The sequence below is a fragment of the Penicillium canariense genome (genome assembly GCF_028826845.1).
Source record: "Penicillium canariense strain IBT 26290 chromosome Unknown utg000003l_segment0_segment0, whole genome shotgun sequence".
Classification (NCBI taxonomy): Eukaryota; Fungi; Ascomycota; class Eurotiomycetes; order Eurotiales; family Aspergillaceae; genus Penicillium; species Penicillium canariense.
This window is the reverse complement of record NW_026622730.1, coordinates 1,966,995-1,984,045: the sequence shown is the minus strand read 5'-3', so window position 1 is coordinate 1,984,045 and position 17,051 is coordinate 1,966,995. Positions and strand designations below refer to the sequence as shown.

The 17,051-nt window shown below is 48.8% G+C and overlaps 7 protein-coding genes across 7 annotated transcripts; 5 read left to right on the top strand and 2 right to left on the bottom strand.

Moving 5' to 3' along the window:
* Window positions 1-1,618: 1,618 nt before the first annotated feature.
* Window positions 1,619-2,281, bottom strand: N7482_005555 (uncharacterized protein; the record flags this gene model as incomplete). Its single annotated transcript, XM_056687680.1, has 1 exon — window positions 1,619-2,281. The coding sequence occupies one exon, from the start codon at window positions 2,279-2,281 to the stop codon at window positions 1,619-1,621; it is 663 nt and encodes a 220-aa protein (XP_056543235.1).
* A 1,525-nt stretch (window positions 2,282-3,806) lies between these two features.
* On the top strand, window positions 3,807-4,702 carry N7482_005554 (p24 family protein; the record flags this gene model as incomplete). Its single annotated transcript, XM_056687679.1, has 4 exons — window positions 3,807-4,004; window positions 4,151-4,358; window positions 4,426-4,613; window positions 4,685-4,702. The coding sequence occupies 4 exons, from the start codon at window positions 3,807-3,809 to the stop codon at window positions 4,700-4,702; spliced, it is 612 nt and encodes a 203-aa protein (XP_056543234.1).
* Window positions 4,703-5,297: 595 nt separating this feature from the next.
* On the top strand, window positions 5,298-6,254 carry N7482_005553 (uncharacterized protein; the record flags this gene model as incomplete). The annotated part of the gene is made up of 3 exons (XM_056687678.1): window positions 5,298-5,380; window positions 5,434-5,539; window positions 5,847-6,254. The coding sequence occupies 3 exons, from the start codon at window positions 5,298-5,300 to the stop codon at window positions 6,252-6,254; spliced, it is 597 nt and encodes a 198-aa protein (XP_056543233.1).
* Window positions 6,255-7,056: 802 nt separating this feature from the next.
* Window positions 7,057-7,782, top strand: N7482_005552 (uncharacterized protein; the record flags this gene model as incomplete). Its single annotated transcript, XM_056687677.1, has 1 exon — window positions 7,057-7,782. The coding sequence occupies one exon, from the start codon at window positions 7,057-7,059 to the stop codon at window positions 7,780-7,782; it is 726 nt and encodes a 241-aa protein (XP_056543232.1).
* Window positions 7,783-8,752: 970 nt separating this feature from the next.
* N7482_005551 (uncharacterized protein) lies at window positions 8,753-9,211 on the bottom strand (the record flags this gene model as incomplete). The annotated part of the gene is made up of 1 exon (XM_056687676.1): window positions 8,753-9,211. The coding sequence occupies one exon, from the start codon at window positions 9,209-9,211 to the stop codon at window positions 8,753-8,755; it is 459 nt and encodes a 152-aa protein (XP_056543231.1).
* Window positions 9,212-11,818: 2,607 nt separating this feature from the next.
* N7482_005550 (uncharacterized protein) lies at window positions 11,819-13,082 on the top strand (the record flags this gene model as incomplete). The annotated part of the gene is made up of 4 exons (XM_056687675.1): window positions 11,819-11,983; window positions 12,029-12,458; window positions 12,519-12,636; window positions 12,695-13,082. Coding segments are annotated over 4 exons (1,101 nt in total), but the record flags the coding sequence as incomplete, so codon positions are not given.
* Window positions 13,083-15,408: 2,326 nt separating this feature from the next.
* N7482_005549 (uncharacterized protein) lies at window positions 15,409-16,974 on the top strand (the record flags this gene model as incomplete). Its single annotated transcript, XM_056687674.1, has 3 exons — window positions 15,409-15,615; window positions 15,680-16,035; window positions 16,056-16,974. The coding sequence occupies 3 exons, from the start codon at window positions 15,409-15,411 to the stop codon at window positions 16,972-16,974; spliced, it is 1,482 nt and encodes a 493-aa protein (XP_056543229.1).
* Window positions 16,975-17,051: the final 77 nt, after the last annotated feature.

The window sequence follows — 17,051 nt, the reverse complement described above, 5'->3', positions numbered from 1 at the left end:
TTCCTTGCATAAGGTTTGAAGTTCAGATACCAAGCCGTTGGAATATGCCAGCCAATCTTATCACAAGCTAGGGGAAGTGAAGGAAGATGTAACACTGCTTTGAACTGACTGCAGGAAAAAGGACAGTGAGTTGAACGGGCAAGAAGACAACGTAGATATAATCATGATAGCTGCAAGCCTGAAGCACAACGCAGGAAATAGGGAACCCCATGCAGATTGCTGTACGCGCACTCAGCTACTGCCTTGAGATGTTAGGCAGGGATCGCCTCGAGATAACGGATGAAAGCAGTGACCAAGGAGCACAGTCTAATGCAGTATCTAACTGGGGCTAAAGCTTGGTGAAAGCTTGCTTCCTTTTACGGTTAGCTGCCGCATCACCATAAGCCTTGATTTTTACGCCATTCCCCACATGCGACAGATAACGAAACCTGCTGTTAACCTAGGGGTGATAACAAATCAATCATGTCAATTGGTTACCTCATTACTAGGTCGCTCCCGTTGAAGGTCTAGACAAGATTCTCTTCCGTCGAAACAATCGTGAGCACTGTGAACACTCGGTCGGGTCTAAAATCCGCCTTGAAAATAAACAAGTAAAATCTCACATCTTCAATGTTGGCAGTCATGCCTTTGCTGAGTCCGTGCTAAGCCTCAGCCCTGTACGCAAGAGGCCCCTGGTCTAGGAGGTCGCAAGTGAGCTTTTATGCTTCGATCCCGGAGTTCGTCGTCCATTCTTTCCCCATGGATGGACACACCATTGAGAGTAATGTTGTTTCCAAATCACTAGCCTGATTCTGGAGACTAAGGGCTGGAAATTGGCTCCAGCTATCCCGCAGTAGCTGTATAGTGGCCGCCCCTGTATCTTCATGCTTTGAGAAAAGTTTTCAAGATACTGGACTGTCCTTGAATGATTCCTCTCTGCCATCGTGAGCTGCTAGAAACTGGTTGGTGTCACCCAATAGATCTGCCCACCCCCACTGATAACGCTAGACGGTACTTTGAATGTCCAGTATGGTCCAGCCGGCACTCGGGGCGCGTGCTCCTCCGTGGGTCATGGAGATTTTCAGAAAAGCAAAACCCGTGTCTTCAGGGTTGCTGAAGATCTTCGGGGCACACCCTCTGTCTGGAAGCTAACTGCACGTGAAATCGGGACAGAGTAAATAAATACAGGCCTCCACCAAGAAGAGAAATGCCGCATACCTCTTTCGAGTCTCAGTTCCGATAAAGTTGTTCGAACTAGCAGCAAACACAAACCGAATCGATCGCTTAGACCAAATTGCCTCTGCTTGGGATCCTTCTATATCTACTACCATCGGTGATAGACGAGCTGCGTGTTACATAACCACTGCTAACAACCTACAGGCATAACGAGAGCTAACTAAGTTCCTATATGTAGGGCATATAACTCTTCTATTCTTTTGCCTGGTTTGTTGCATTTTTCGGCTGCGTGATACCTGCCAGACCGGTGCTTTTATTTGTGCGGTGAGTTTGCCTTACTTATTATTAGATCGAAGACGGTGGTCTTTTGAAACTTTGAAGGACGAGTTGAGTTGTATGCTCTCGTTAATTCATCGGTATTAGGTAGATGGTGACAGCCTTGTTAAAATACGACAAAGCCCAGTCAAATACTCCAATCCCAACTCCTTTTCATACCCCTATCCTGCCTTTTCCAGCTCTTTGTGACTGTTTCTCTGAATCTCTTCGATATTCCCGACCGCTCGGCTTTGTCAAAAATACCCTTCACACACTCTCTCTCTTCGTCTCGAATGCTGGCTAGGCCAAGGCAAAAGGCAGGAATAAGCAAGAACGGGAAAGTTTCGGAATCAGAGACATTCTCTGCGTTTACAAGACCAGTATGTACAGTGGTTTGCACTTTCTCGTCTCCAATATCCTCTGGGTGAACAACAAGATAAAGCCACACAAATAATGCCGATACGCAGGCCGCATGTAACGAAAGATAACGAGGCGTATCGAGGGGTTCCGGGGGCCTCAGATGTTCCAGATCATTCCATACAGTGAGAGCCTGAGTTATTGACTTGGAATCCAGGCCTCCTGTCTCTTGTGCAAGGACGTGGAGAGAGAATACTCTCTCCATGAGATTCAGAAGACCATTTTGGTCGCCAAATACGAAATTCGGCTCGACGTCGGGTTGTCTAGGCGCCTTCGGGTCCCACGCAGCTTGAGTGGCATTCGGTGAGGGGGTTTCATGTTTATTTGACAGATAAATAATATTTGCAGCAAAGGAGGAAATTAGAGTGAACTTTTGGATGGGGGTGGACGACATCTCGAAACGGTAGATAGATCAGATCGGATCGGGTTGAGCCTAGCCGCAGGCAGATAAGGCGCAAACGGAAAAAGACAAATGATCTTGCACGGATTGTCCAGGTCCATTTCACGAGCGAGATTCGCACCTTCTTTTATAACCGTTAGTGCGAAAAAATCTCGGCAAATTTCAAGCATTTTTCTCTTCACACTGGTATGATCCAGATTACCGCTTGTCCATACAACCTCCACTTCGGCCAAGTTTCAACGGCATTCTTTTCCACCGTTGCATTTCAAATCCAGCCAAGCACCTCGAATAGGATTTACTTGTGCTGGCTGGGCAAGGCTGAGTCAAAGTGTAAAGTACATGATGTCGTTAAATGGATATTCCAGACCGATCCAAGCGCGGCCACACCCATACTCCTCTGTTCACTGAATCGGAAGTATGCAGCCCACTTTCTGTGCATGTCCATCTTAGTCATTGGAAATGCGGCGGAATACCGACACCGATAGACAGGTATGTTCTGAGCTTTATTTGTTTGCCGCGCTACCCGCGAGTCGGAGCTCCAGATGTCATGGTGGGTGTATAGAACGTGGCGCTAGCACAGACTGCAGGTAAGAAACAGCGTTGAGGAGCTTCCGCTGGGCCCCTATCTCGATGATCAGCGTGCGCTAGACCATTTCCTTCCAATGGCAGATTCTGGATTGCTCCTGTGACCGGATGAACTCTCTTCTTTCCTCAGCCTTGAGGGCTACTTGAATCTTCTCTCGCCTCTGTACCAAAATTGCTAATCCGTGGATCCGTCGGGCGAAACGGTTCCGTGGCGGTAGGGGCTCCAGCGTGCGCACATCATTTTCCTGCCACTTCACAGACTTGATACTGTGGGGTGGAGGGGAAAGATGCCCCTGGGTAAACGGCAAAGGAGAGATGATCTATCAGAGCATGGGCGTCCGGGGCACGAGACCACCAAGCTGTTTCCCTCTCACGGTAGTCTGTAAACCAGGTACAAGTATAACCTAGTGAACTTTCGAAATGACCATCGGTTGAGTAGAGTAAATCGAAAATAAATACAAGTAAGAAACCAGGATCATGTCAGTGATGCACATCCTGCCCGTGTACTATGGTGTGCCTCTTAACTTGAAAGCAAAACCAGGTATTCAGCAAGTTTTTAATGGGTTATATGGACGACCACAAGTTAATTTTCACCTCCATTCCTTAGGCTGGCGCTCCCAACTATTAGGGAATTGATTCTGGCTAGATATTGGGTGCCGCTTGTTTACTCAGAGACAAACCAGAAATTTCCCCAAGTGCCCAATATGTATTCAGAGATCCCAATAGCTCGGTGTCAATTGATGTTCATCCTTGGGGCTTTTATCTCCACTCCGCGGCGAGGGCGCTGTTTACAGCGGATGGTCCGAGCGTCTCCAATTGACACCTTGCGCGTTGGCCCCGTCCGAGAACCATCTGCACCATCACCACCAGCCCAACTCCCCTCCGCCAATTCGATCAAACCTGCCCGCAGGAATTGGGTCACGGTCCTTTCAGAATGCGATTCTCCACCACCGCCCTCCTGGTCACCGCGCTAGGGTGGATCTCCGCCGCGACCGCACACACCATCCAGCTGAAGGCTCACTCGCGAGAGTGCTTCCACGAGAACCTTCACCGCGATGATCTGATGACAGTCACCTTCCAGGTTGGCGATCGGGAGTTTGGCGGCAGTGGAAACCTCGAGATTGATTTCTGGGTATGTCTGCGTGCGCTGCTGCGGGTTTCCCCTGATTCGGAGGCTTTCCGTCGAAAGCTCCGCTCATGGGGAGGTGCCTGAGCACTGCAAAGAGGGAAGGGTTCAAGCCATTCAATGGAAGAGAGAACTGACGATGGTCGCTCTAGGTCGAGGATCCCCTCCGCAACCGCCAGTACTACAAGCAAGCCATCTCCAACGAAGACTACTCCTTTACCGCACACACCGATGGCAGATACAACTACTGCTTCAGCAACGAGGGCTGGACCTCGAACTCGAAGGAGGTGTCTTTCAACGTCCACGGCATCGTCTATGTGCCGGAGTCGGAGATGTCGCAGGACCCTCTCGAGGCAGAAGGTAAGAGAGATGCCGGACACCCAGCGGTGGAAGGGGGAACCCAGGCTGATCACCCGAGAACATATAGTCCGCAAGCTGTCCGACGCTCTCGCACAGGTCAGGGATGAGCAGTCGTACATCGTGGTCCGCGAGCGGGTGCACCGGAATACCGCGGAGAGCACGAACGGTCGGGTGAAGTGGTGGAGCATCTTCCAGCTGGCCGTGGTAATCGGAGAGGGCATATTCCAGGTCTGGTGGTTGAAGCGATTCTTCGAGGTGAGTGCTGTCACTGCGGACCGACTGGGGTATACAGAACGGGCAAGACTAATCTCTGGTCGCATATCTAGGTCAAGCGTGTCGTCTAAGCGATTTCCTTTGTCCCCGTCTCTTCGGCCATTAAGAAATGCGAAAACGTTTTGTTGAAAGCGACGATGGCCTCCAAGTGGACCTTTCTGGCACTGCTACCTTGGTGGACGATGGACTTCGTTATGGCTGGCACGGGGCACTTTCTTATGCCATTTATTTTTATCTCACGTCATGGTGTCATGCAAACAACTTTTGATAGCTTCTAATTTACCTGTACCACCAGCAAAGTTCAAAGATCGACCACAGATGGGCGGGATGCGTAGATGTTTCATGTGGAGGGAGCATCCAAATGAAACGGAATCTCAGAATGGATGAATCTGCGCCCAGACTAAGCCCGAAAGGCAAAGGAATGCGCCCGAATGCGCGTGGTGGCCTTTCAAGAGCCGCGGCGCCAGCCGCAATTGACTTGAAATCCATGGGTACATTGGCCCGACCCAAGGCACAGCCCTCTTCGACCGCCCAGGTTTCTATACGCCTGCCCCGCACGTTCCAGCCCTTCCAACGTCCTTCCAAGTCGTTAGCATTTGCTTTTCTCCCATCAGTGCTTGACTTCGTTTCCATCGTCCTCTATCTGTGCGCGTGTTCTCACCGTCCATGTATGGAGAGGCGGCGTTGATGCCTGTTTCCCGTCCACGTTACAGCCCCCCAGTCGTGGAGCACCTCACACGAGGTGGGACGTAAGAATTCCTATCCGCGCGATGGTTCCAAGTAAGAACCTAGGGAATCACAGCGATGCATCGAGCATTCTGGATGACCCGATTTTCCACGTCTGCTGGCGTCGCCAGTCGTGCTCGTCTTGTCTGACGGGTGATGTTGGTTGCAGTTGGTGTGCGATAGTAGGTTACACTATTTACCATCTATCTTGATATGAGAAACGTTCAGCTAGAAAATATCCATTTTGGAGCGTTCATGCAATTGCCCATTGATCATTCTTGCTCATGTTTGCTCATGTCTTCCATGTTCCCGCCCCGAGTGCCTCGCTTTGTCTCCTAACTACTCGCTCGCCTCTCGTCAAAATGGGGCACTTCATGTCTGTCCCTGCTGTCTGAGGCATGTCCGTTTTCTTATTGAATGCATCCAGCCATGCTAGACTCTCACAAAGTGCACAGTCTTTGTCCCAAAACCTGCTAACCGCTTCATTAGTCCTCCACCTGTGTGCCCAACCCTGTACGCCTCCCTATCCTGGCGCCCATTCGGTCTGCCAATATCTGCCCACTTGGGTCTGAGGAGAGATGGGAGCTCCGAGCGTTACCATTTGGATGCCGTGCCAGTACGTTGACAGTTATTTCTGTTATCGTGGCAGTACTGGGGACGTTAGCAGCGATCGGTGTCGGCTATGGCGCACTTTACCTTGTGAAGAGCGTGCGGCATCGCTGGAAGAGGACCGGTAATGAGCACTTGGACCGCCAGAGAGAGAGGTCAGATCGGAAGACTTCACGGAACTGGTTGATTTCCTCATTGTCTAAAGTGCTCTGGAAGAGCCGCTCGAGACGGACACAGGGCCAGGAAGAAGTACAAGATAACGAGGAGACAAGGCCCTTGTTGGAGTAAACTCAAATTGCTATAAACAAGGTCTTATATGGCTAAGAAATAGGATGATGATTAGCTAATTTTGGAGGAATGAGTAATTCTTGCTATAAAATTGCATGATCCTGGATCTAAACAAGAGGAAGGAGAATTGTCCCATGTCAAACAAACACGGAAAAGAATTATCACAGCCAAACTGAGCCTGATCCCTTCGATCCCCAGGCCAATTTGGCAGCTGGGACGGTAGGAAGCTCAAACAGCGAACTTGTCGCCGGTATCCTGGCCACTATCGTCCGATCATTTACCATCTCTGTTGATCACGAATAACGCGGCCACCACTAAGAACCAAACAGCCAGTAAACTGAAGAAGAACAAGAAGAGGTCTGACGGGTTAATTCTCATAAACTTGGGTCGTAATATTGTAAGGAGGGTCGTTCTGCATTTGGGCCTACGGCACAAAACAAGCATTGTAACTTAATTGAAAGCGAAGATGCATACAGGCAAACTGCCCCTGCAGCTTTGCTACCAAGTAGTAGGATATAAAAATTTTCAGCTACAGGTGAAGTGAGCTTTTCCTTCATTCATCATTAGATCTTCATCTACCCGCTGGCACACACTTGTTCTTGCTCTTGCTCTGCCTCTCATGCACCCACTGCCCACCAGACTCGCATCATCACCTCTCAGCAGTTCACCGCACGCAACCCCAGTCTGGGCAAGTTAACAGTGTCTTCAGTTCCCAGAGAACACCCAACCGTGAAACAGGCTGTCTCTTCGAGTTGCATCGCGCCAACACTGCTGTCCATCATCCCTCTAAACTGATATTGTCATGGCTTCAGTCAATCCAGCTTTGGCCCAGCTTCTAGATGACCCTACCCGAGACTGGAGTACCTTCCCTACCAGAGAGCCCCCTTTTGATCAAGCCGTTGGTCTTCCTGCAGTTATCAGTATTTCTTCCCTGGAGTGGCCCACCAAGTTGGAGACCCCACACCGGTTTGATCACTGGCTGGCAGCAGCCACAAATATTCTCAGGGCATACCACCTGGACCACTTGATCGACATCAACATCCCTCGTCCAAGGAGGGCTGACCCATATGCTCTCCATTGGCTCCAGAGCTCCATCCAGGTACAATCCTGGCTGAGTTCTATGATGACACCGCATATGTACAGGCAAATTGAGAAGCGAGGCCACCGAATTGCGCTAGCGGACGAGTTCATTTTCGAAGCCAAAGCAACTTTCATGCGCCGAAACACCACGGAAACTTTCCGATTTCAGATGAATGATGGCTACTTCAACCCGATTGAGCACACCATAGCCCTTCGACTCGAGTTCAACCGCCATTGGATAAATGGCGTGGAGATATCTCCTTCCATGGCCTTTTTGAGTGTGTTGAGGGGATTGGAAGGCGCTCTAGCGCCCCATGTTGAGGCAGCCCTGGCTAGAATTGGATGGGACGGACAAACCGTCACCACGATTGAACGGTTTAATCAATATTGCGACTTCATCATTCAAGAGCTTCGGCATCAGGTTGTAGCATCGAATGGTGTTTTGTGACCCATTACCTGATCAAAGCAAAAGTTTCCATGATCGACGGACTACAAAGCCCGTGATAATGGAGGGTTGGAATGCCCAGTCCAGCACCCATCGTAGGCTCTGATTCAAGGGTTTACACTGGAATTTTCAGGTAGATATCGGATGAGTATCACCCAGTTTGCAGAGAATTTGGTATCTAGCCAGCCAACTGTTTTCTTGATATTATTCTTTGCTTCTCCCTGTGAGATAGGGAAGCTTTAATATGAATATGCCATTCTTTCACTCAAGCTCTGGAATGTCTTTCGTAATGAACATCTGTAGTTTATAGTTTGGAGGATGATTGCTTGGACACGCTATCTGGGAATGAGGTCAAATGCGTGAATCCTCTGCCTGAATAAACCCATTGCGTGTTTGAAAATACAGAAAAGCCTGGAAATGCAAGATAGATACTCACGAGGAATACTAATCACCCGAAGCGTTTGATACCAACTGGATAGATTCGTTCACTCTTGCTTGCAAAAACAGATCAACCATATTCAGGCAGAAGTCATGGACGGACTATACGCAAAGGGTCCGCAATTTTTTCTGTTGTTTTTCAGGCTCTCGCCGTTAAAATAGCCTCTGGTGACGAAGAACTAGCCTCCAAGCCTGAATTTCCCACAGCACGAGATACAATATTGCAGCATGTCCTAGGGAGTTCGGAGAATAATTTATTTCAAATTGTATGGTGAAGAATCACAATATGTACATGAAAGGTTGGCAGATTGAAGGGATCTGGGTCAATGCGAGGCTAACAATATACATTCTAAAAGTTGCTTGACTCCACCACTCACAGGCTGTGCGTCTTTCGCGGTTTTCACTCCATATCAGTGATAGCTGGCTGTACTTCCGTACTCTTGGTCTTTAAAACAGAGTTAACCATTTATTCTGGACGGCATATTTCGAGACTATTCCCCAACTTTGATACCTGTATGCCTCGAGATACTTAGAATCAACTCGCCGGGGAGGTACGCTGAGTGCAATCAAATGGCTCATCAATCCACCAGGTGTTGTGCTGCGAGTCATAAACAATGGGGTAGTTTGTGTTGGGATCACACAGCTGGTCGATCTGAGAGGAACTGCCGGAGCTGACAGTGAACCAATAGAGATTGGTATCTTGGCGGATCTTTTCACACTTGTAGAAGAATCCAATGACTCCAGGGCCGAAAACGTCACTACGGAAGTCGACAGCGATCTTCTTGTTGAGATTGATGTTGTCGCAGTCCTCCTTCATCCCTTGGACGCTGGTCTCATCGGCTGCCTCGGTAGTATATCCCTTGGCAGTGTGGGTTCCGTTGGCCGACCAAGTGAACATTGGCAGAGAGACCGACTCTGCGATGGAATTGAGCAACAGACTGTTAGGTACGGTCACCGTCGCACAGTATCCAGTACTGGCTGCGAGGAGGCTCATTGCCCCCAAAAGAAAGAAGACTTCATTGTGGAATTGATGTCTCGCAAGCTCAATGCGTGCACAATGCAGATAGAAGAGAGATTTCTGTAGGGAAAAAAGGTCCGAGATATTCTAGTGACCTTTTAAACTTCTCAGACTGCAGTCCCAGTTCATCTCCAGTACCGTACTGTGAACTTGCCGGATGAAGTTAAGAGAGCCTTAGTGATGATGTAACGGGAGCCTGGGGTCGGCCCGAGGCTTCAAATGGCTAGAAAAGGATCGGATAAGCGCTCTTGAGAACCCTGGAAATGGAAGCTCTGATTCGGATAATTTATCGGACCCAAACTCTCAAGTGATTGGCTCCACCTCCCCGCCTGGACTTGCTCCCGTACGTGGAAGGGTATCCCCAGAGTGTAATCGACTGTCGTCATCTGCAACGATTAGTCAACGCAAATAGTAAATAGTCCATAAATGGTCGAAATGCCGCTTTGAAATATTGTGCGGGGTTAATCTCAAAAATGGATCCATGGTGCTCGCATCCTCCCCAGTTAGAATTTTGTCCGGTAACCTGACCTCCCTTGATCAGTAGGGTTTATTGCATTGGCCATAGTTTTAAGCAATCAAGCCATGTTGGGTCAAATTTGCCCACGGGAAATTTCATACGGGCCATTGCTATATAGATAAATCTCCGAGGAACGACCAAGGAGAGTTCCGTAAAACATGAGCTTGTGGAGCAGAGAGCTGGTGAAACCATAGCGAAAGCTGAAAATTCAGTGTTAGTCAGTTTTCGAAATACACGCCCTCAGCTATAGCCCTGGATGTCTTACACCGCTCAAACGGATACAGTCCCTCTGGTGCGAAATGGCTCGGAGTCGGGGAGAAGGCTCTTATTGCATAGTAGCCTTGTATGGCAGTGCACGCCGGTCCAGGCTCGAAGCTTTGTTAGGTCTTTGCATCATTAATTCTCCGCAAATTGTCTGTGAAACAGCACTATTGAATGACACATTCATCTCAATCGAATCTGCACCTCATCGATTCTCAGGTCACTCATTTCTCCATAGAGCAGTGTCCAAGTGGGCGAGAACAGTGGCCGGGAAAAGCTCAACCGAGTTGGCGACGATGATTCTGCACCCCGCAGAGAACCTGGTCTAGCGCTGAGTCTATCCCCATGTTTAGGGCTTCGTGGCCCACAGCCCGATGGCTTCTCGCCAAATCATGCAGCTTGCAGCTTAATCTGTGACAGATTCCTAGACTGCGTATCGAAGCAGAGACCACAGATCAGTAGTACCATCACGAGCTAATACTGAACCAGTCTTAAGTTCCTTCAAACGATCGAGAGTTTTATCAATGACCTCCCCCATCCCACTCGCGTGGAAAAATTTCGCAGGTCGATAGTGACAGTCAAATAAGCCCGGGTGTGGAAGACGAAACTCTGACTCAGGCTGGGATGCGTCTACAAAAGTGACCTGATGGGGGAGGTATGGTTTCATTTCGGTAGGGAAGCGCTTGGAGGTGACGAAGTTGTACGTATGTGGAGCGTTGGTAAGATCATTCCACTCATCTTCGGTTTTCTCGACCTCGGTCTGAGCGAATCTAGGCTCTGAACAAAATGTCCCTTGGAAGGAGCGGGACGGTGGGGGAGGAGATGATCCGCACTTGCGCTTGCGTATTGTTAGGGTTGCAGAGAACAAGGATGAGACTATTGAATGCGTTTGTGAAAGGAAGTCCTCTGCATTGGGAGCTTAGGGGGCAAGAGCAGTCCTATTAGTCTCAGGGGGCAAAGCCCTAGAACAGGAAACTTTGCATTATGACCTACATAGCCCCGAGTCCTGAACAAGTACATATGACGGAAATAGACCAGCCAAACACTTAGCTAATTAACTCGATTTCAGGTGAAAGCTGAGGTAGCCACCAATGCTATCACGAATACATCATGTCCTCCAGGCGCCCTAGGTCGCATGCGTTCGAACTCGTGGATTTCATGGAATGATATTCTTTTTCTACCTTTTCGCCTAATTCGGAGAAGTCGAGGATCAAGAAGGTCGCTTGCTTCACTCTCACTGTGACAACTTCAACCTTTTCTTGTCGGGTACCTCCTATCAACACCATTCTAGCTGAAGATAACGGTGAATGATCTTAGAGGCAATGTAGATTAGCGAATTGCCCCCACAAGATCTGGGGATCTAGAAGTATATTTCATCACCTAGGGGGAACAGGCGTATCCATCAGATCTCTTCGCCCGACCGCCTCAGCTGCAGGGGTTGCTCAAAATCTCGATTTGCTTTTTTCGCGGGGGCCAATCAGGGCTATATCCATTATCACCAGTAGTGTTACCCGCATCTGGCTTCGTGCCTGTCACATGTCCCTGAAAGCCAGAAAGGCGGCGACCTCCGACAAACCCTATCCACCCCACAAGTTTGCCCCTGTGCGCCTAAAGGTGCCATATAAGTGCATGATGGAGATCGCCGATGGTCAATATTTCTATCGCCCCTTGGTGATAACAACTGATATGGGGTTCAGTTTATAACCATGAAGCCGATGGGTTGATGTCCCAGGTCCCTAGGACAGCAGCTTCGTTTTGCCAAGCTCGCGCCTGGATGATGAATCAGCCAGGCCTCTAAATCCGCCATGTCTCTTCTACCCAGAGAGTTATCCTATAACTCTGGGCCCCAGTTGCTCAGAGATGTCTGGGGCCTTACAGCAATTGCCCTTCTGGTCCTCGTTATGAGAATCATTGCGAAAATGAGAATCGGGAAGTTTGGTGCCGATGATGTGCTCATGGCTTTCGCATTGGTCAGCTAGCCTCTTTCTTACCAGCTAACTCTGCACATGGCGCAGAAAAGTCAATCGTATCCTTTTCGGATCATCCCTAACTTTATATCTCACATCCAGTGCTTGGCGATGGTCGGATCAATATTTATTACGTTGGCCGTAAAATTGGGGTTCGGTCAAGAGACGTCGGACGTCAGCACCGCGAATGTTCCCAAGATCATCATGCATGATTATTTGGCCCAGACCTTTGGACTTGCCGGTGGGGCTTCAGGACGAATATCCTTTATTGTCTTCATCATTGGTCTCCTGGTTCAGAAAAAATCCCAGAGAATCATGCTGTGGATCTTGGCCGGCCTTCAAGTGGTCGTCAACACCCTATTTATTATCATAATATTTGTTCAGTGCCCTGGGCATGGATCCGCCATCTGGAATCACGCGGGGGAAGCTAAATGCTGGAATCAGCATGTTCAGGCCTATTATGGCTATTTCCAGGGAGGTAGGATACCCTTCCTGTGCATGGCTTTTCAGAGCACTGACTGATCTACCACATGAAAAGCTTTCAATGCTGCAACCGATCTATTTCTTGCTGTCTTCTCGACATACGTATTCTGGAACTTGAACCTCAAGTTACAAGTTAAGCTGGGCCTGATTACTCTTCTGGGGCTAGGAATCTTGTGAGCCACGCCAATGGCGAGTTCTCCAGGTGAAGTGCTAACGCTTTATTTTGATAAGTGCAATGATTGCTTCGATCATCAAAAGCGTCGAAACCCGTGTTCTTGCAACCTCAGTCAGCGAGCCAACAATGGCTACAATCAACTATGACCGCTGGCTGTATATCGAGACGTACTTGGTGATCATAACCGCGTCCATCCCGAGTATACGGTCTCTCTTGCGATCCGTCGATGGTCGAAAAATACGCAGCAGGGATACATATGCACTCAGCTCCCGCAATGCGGTTAGCACAATGCGCTCAAGGACACGAAGGCGCGACTCGTCGATTGACGGGAAGGGTATAATCAATGTCTCCGAGGGCAATTTGAGCCATGATGATGTATACCGAAGGGGCCGTGATGACGAGATGTCTGAATTAGGACATTCCCGGGAGTCAGTGACCATGTGCACGTAAGCTAGTAATGATTAAATCTCTTATGCGGTTGCAATATTTCATGTCTAAGGTGAATTACAATTACCTGGTCGTTTATAGAACGGCCACCTCGAAAGAGCCGGCCTGATAGATATTTGGCCGCTCTGAGAAACTAGGTACGGTAGCAGGAATTTGCTAGAAATGTGTATTAAGCTTTCAGTCAACCACATATATTTAGAGCTAGTTTAATAGCGATAGCTCCTCTAATCATCCATGTCAACAAACATGGATTTATGGCCCCTAGGAGCTAGAAACGAAGGCTTGCACAGTCACGAGATACGTCCATAGATCTCTTGGTTGCGAGACCAAGGTCAGGTTGAATTTTTCCTGATAAGGAAGATTATGTGTATGCCAGGCGAAAAACCGTGATCACACTTACACCTGAGACCCTGGCCAAATGAGACTGGCAGACAGACCCCTCTAAGTTTTTTATTTAATACGAGTATATTTCAGGCCTTGGGAATCGTGAATTAGAATCGCTGGAAGCTGTCAGTCCTTCCTTTGACCTATTTCAAATCCTTTTTCAAAATTCCACTTAGCCCACCATAACCCAAAAGCATCTACCTTTTGAACTGAAGTCGAGATGGTCGCCACATCGGCTTACATGAGAGTTTCTCAGTCTCAAGAAGAACCCTGTCCAGGAGAATATGAAGAGCAACAGAATACGCCTCTCGTGGGGTTACAAAAATTAGCCGCCAATAGACAATGTTGCCGACCCCAAGTCCTCATGGCCATTTCAATTGCATTATTTGGAGGGGCATGTTTGCTGTTTGCTGCATTTCTCACCATTCTTGCACCCAGTGACCGGAAGTGTGCAATGCAATTATTACCTTACTGTGGGTTTCAAGTTTCACAGCTTAGGTATTCCGACATATATGAAATATCTGCTGACCGCAACTTTTTAGCCCCATTGCTAGAGGCAGTGGAATATTATGAGGTCGACTGGGTGAATAACTTCCACTAGGAGCCCATATACCGGGGATCACCAACTCCCAAGCTAGAACTCGCATGGGATCGTCTTTGGAGACGTAAGTGTTGTAGTCAATCTCATGGTTTGGACAAGCTGCTGAAGAAACTTGGAACACGACATCAACGTCGTTCCGCTGAACAAGTTATCCTCACTCAATAGGCCGGTGGATGCCACGCAATATGGCGGAGGTGCCGAAGCTAATATAGACTTGTTTCATTAGCTGCATTATCTGGTATGTGGATAATGATGTGTTTGAGATATATCTGCCTGATAGGAACGAATTTGTCGTGTCAGTACATGATTCGACAGTACACGTACCTTGACTCCTACGAAGTGCCACCGGAGGGGTTTCAGAAATCCCCGGAACTGTCAAAAACACATGTCAACCACTGCATTGAGACGCTACGACCTCATCTCATGTGTGCAGGGAACTGGAAACCTGTGCTGGTGCGGCTGGACTCGCATGTCGACGGAGCTATGTCGATCTTGACAGGTATTGCCGCAAATAAGACTATTCGTACTGGGAAGGCAAGGACCTAGTGCAATTCTAAGCAAGGAGTTAAAATGGATAGACTGCGATTAGGTGGACATGGAGTCGTGAAATTGATAATGGAGATTTGTGAAATAGAATTTATCTGGCTTTGGTCCTTTTCCAATATTGGCCTTCAATCTAGTTCGATTGATCGTCGTCAATTCTGAGGGCTATTTAGCTGTTTCTTTGCTTTTATCTTTTTCCCCTGATGTACAAGTCAGATTGCATTAGTATTTGCACCGTAGTACCTTGGCATGCTAAGGGGCCCACTATGTTTTCTGCCGTTCAAGTTTCTCCACATCAGTTCCTGTAGGAAGTTCCCAATTGATAGGGTGCTAGGTTTCGTATCCAATACCCTGCGCCCTATATACTGTAAGGTGTTACTAGGCAGAGAAAGAGAATAAAGGGTGAGGAGCGTGGGTTTATCGTATGATTAATAAAGAAGGCGGTGTATGCGGGAAGTACCACAGCGCAAATACTAATGCAATGCTGCGGTACATTTACGAGTGACCACTGGCTTCATCGCCAATGTCATTTCCGTGCGCGGACCCTGAGTGGTGGTGGAGATTTAAGATTGCCGACGGGGCCCGCTTGCTTCTATTGGGCCTAGTGGTAACAATCATACCGGACCCTGGTAGTTCTCGCAAGAGCACGGTGGGGCTCGTCCTTTTCAAACCATCGCCTCCAACTACGCGCCATTCATGCCCTTTCAATAGACCCCCACTCGCAATACTCGCAATCATCTCATGGCATCTCAGGTGTCACAGGCGTCCGGAGCTGGGTCCCCAGTGCGAGGCAACATGCCCGGGCTTGCTGGCGTACCCCTAGAGATTCTGTCACTGATTCTGTCGTCCCTGACCAATCGCGATCGCAAGTCTCTGCGACTGACATACAAAGTGTTCCGGGATATCATACCGTTATGTCTCTCACGGGTATTCCTCTCTGCCAACCCCCTGGACATTGGGGTGTTTAACGCCGTGGCGGACCATCCCAAGTTTCGACATCAAGTCACAGAAATAATCTGGGACGAGGCGCGCTTCATTGCAGCTCCCCCTCCTTCAGAGGATGAAGTATGCGATGATAGAGAATGGGATTCAAACACCTACACCCAGATTGCCTGAGATTGACCCTGAAAATCATCCTCCATCCTGGTTTCTCAAAGAGTGCGAGGACAACATCCAATTCATCACACACCGGAAGTTCTGGGATCGGGATCATCCTTACCATGTCGCACGACAGAAACAGGTTGATGCACAGATGCCCCCAGAGGAAAGCTGGGAGTACTATCAAAAGTTGTTGCGGCAGCAGAACGAAGTTTTGGCCTCACGGAGCGACGAGAAGGCTTTTGTCTACGGCATTGACCGATTTCCAGCCTTGAAAAGAGTCGTCGTTACGCCCGCAGCACATGGGTGGCTTTTTTCTCCGCTGTATGGAACCCTACAATCAGATCACTGCCTTACGGGTTCAATTACCCGATTCCGCGAGGATGGCCCACGGTGGGCTTATGGGAAGTGACCCAGTATCCCCTCCCCTGGTCAGAGGCACCAGGGGAGTATAAAGAACAATGGCACGGAACTCGAATCGTGCTCCGCATCTTGGCGCAATCCAATCACAATGTCTCGGAGCTTAGCTTTGACACTGTGTCGCTCATAACTGGCATCAATTTCATGATGCTAGAACAACCGTGTGAGGAGTACGATCATTTTACGGCGATATTGAAGCGGCCTAAATTCTGTCACTTGGATCTCCCACTTCATGTTGGAGGAACTGGAACATATCGCTGGGCCAGAGAAAGCAGTGGAAATCTCCGTCGTGCTCTAGGTGAAGCAAGAGACTTACAACATGTCAGCTTTTCGACCACACTCGATCCTGGCCCTAGGGGCCCGCCAATTCTGTTGACGAGTGTCTTTCCGGTCGAAGATTGGCCAGCACTTCGTCACTTTAGCCTTTTCCGGTTTGACGCCTCACAAACTGACCTTTTGGGTTTACTAAAACTCCTGCCAAAAACGCTGCAGTCTGTTGAGCTTGGTCTTCTCGACCTGGAATACGACAGAGGTTGTTGGAACGATCTCCTGTCGGCTATTCGCACAGAACTGCCGTGGTCAAATGATACCCACAGACCAAGCGTTAGGATTATTATGCAAGGCTACGAGCGGATGATTGGGAGGGGAGTATGGCTAGAACACGAGGTGGATAAATTTCTGTATGACTCAGGAGAGAATCCAATGCAGGGGCGGGATTCAAACAATCCTCAATATGGCATGGGAGAAGTACGCGACTTGTTCGAGCCCGAATTTACACGACCTAACCTGAGTGATCGAGAGCTTGACGAATTGGGTTTCATTCAATGGGGAAGATCTCAGTGACAAATTAATTGATAGATTGGCCAATATCATCTAACTTTATGAACCATTTCGTGGGTTGGAGAATGATCAGAGAAAGT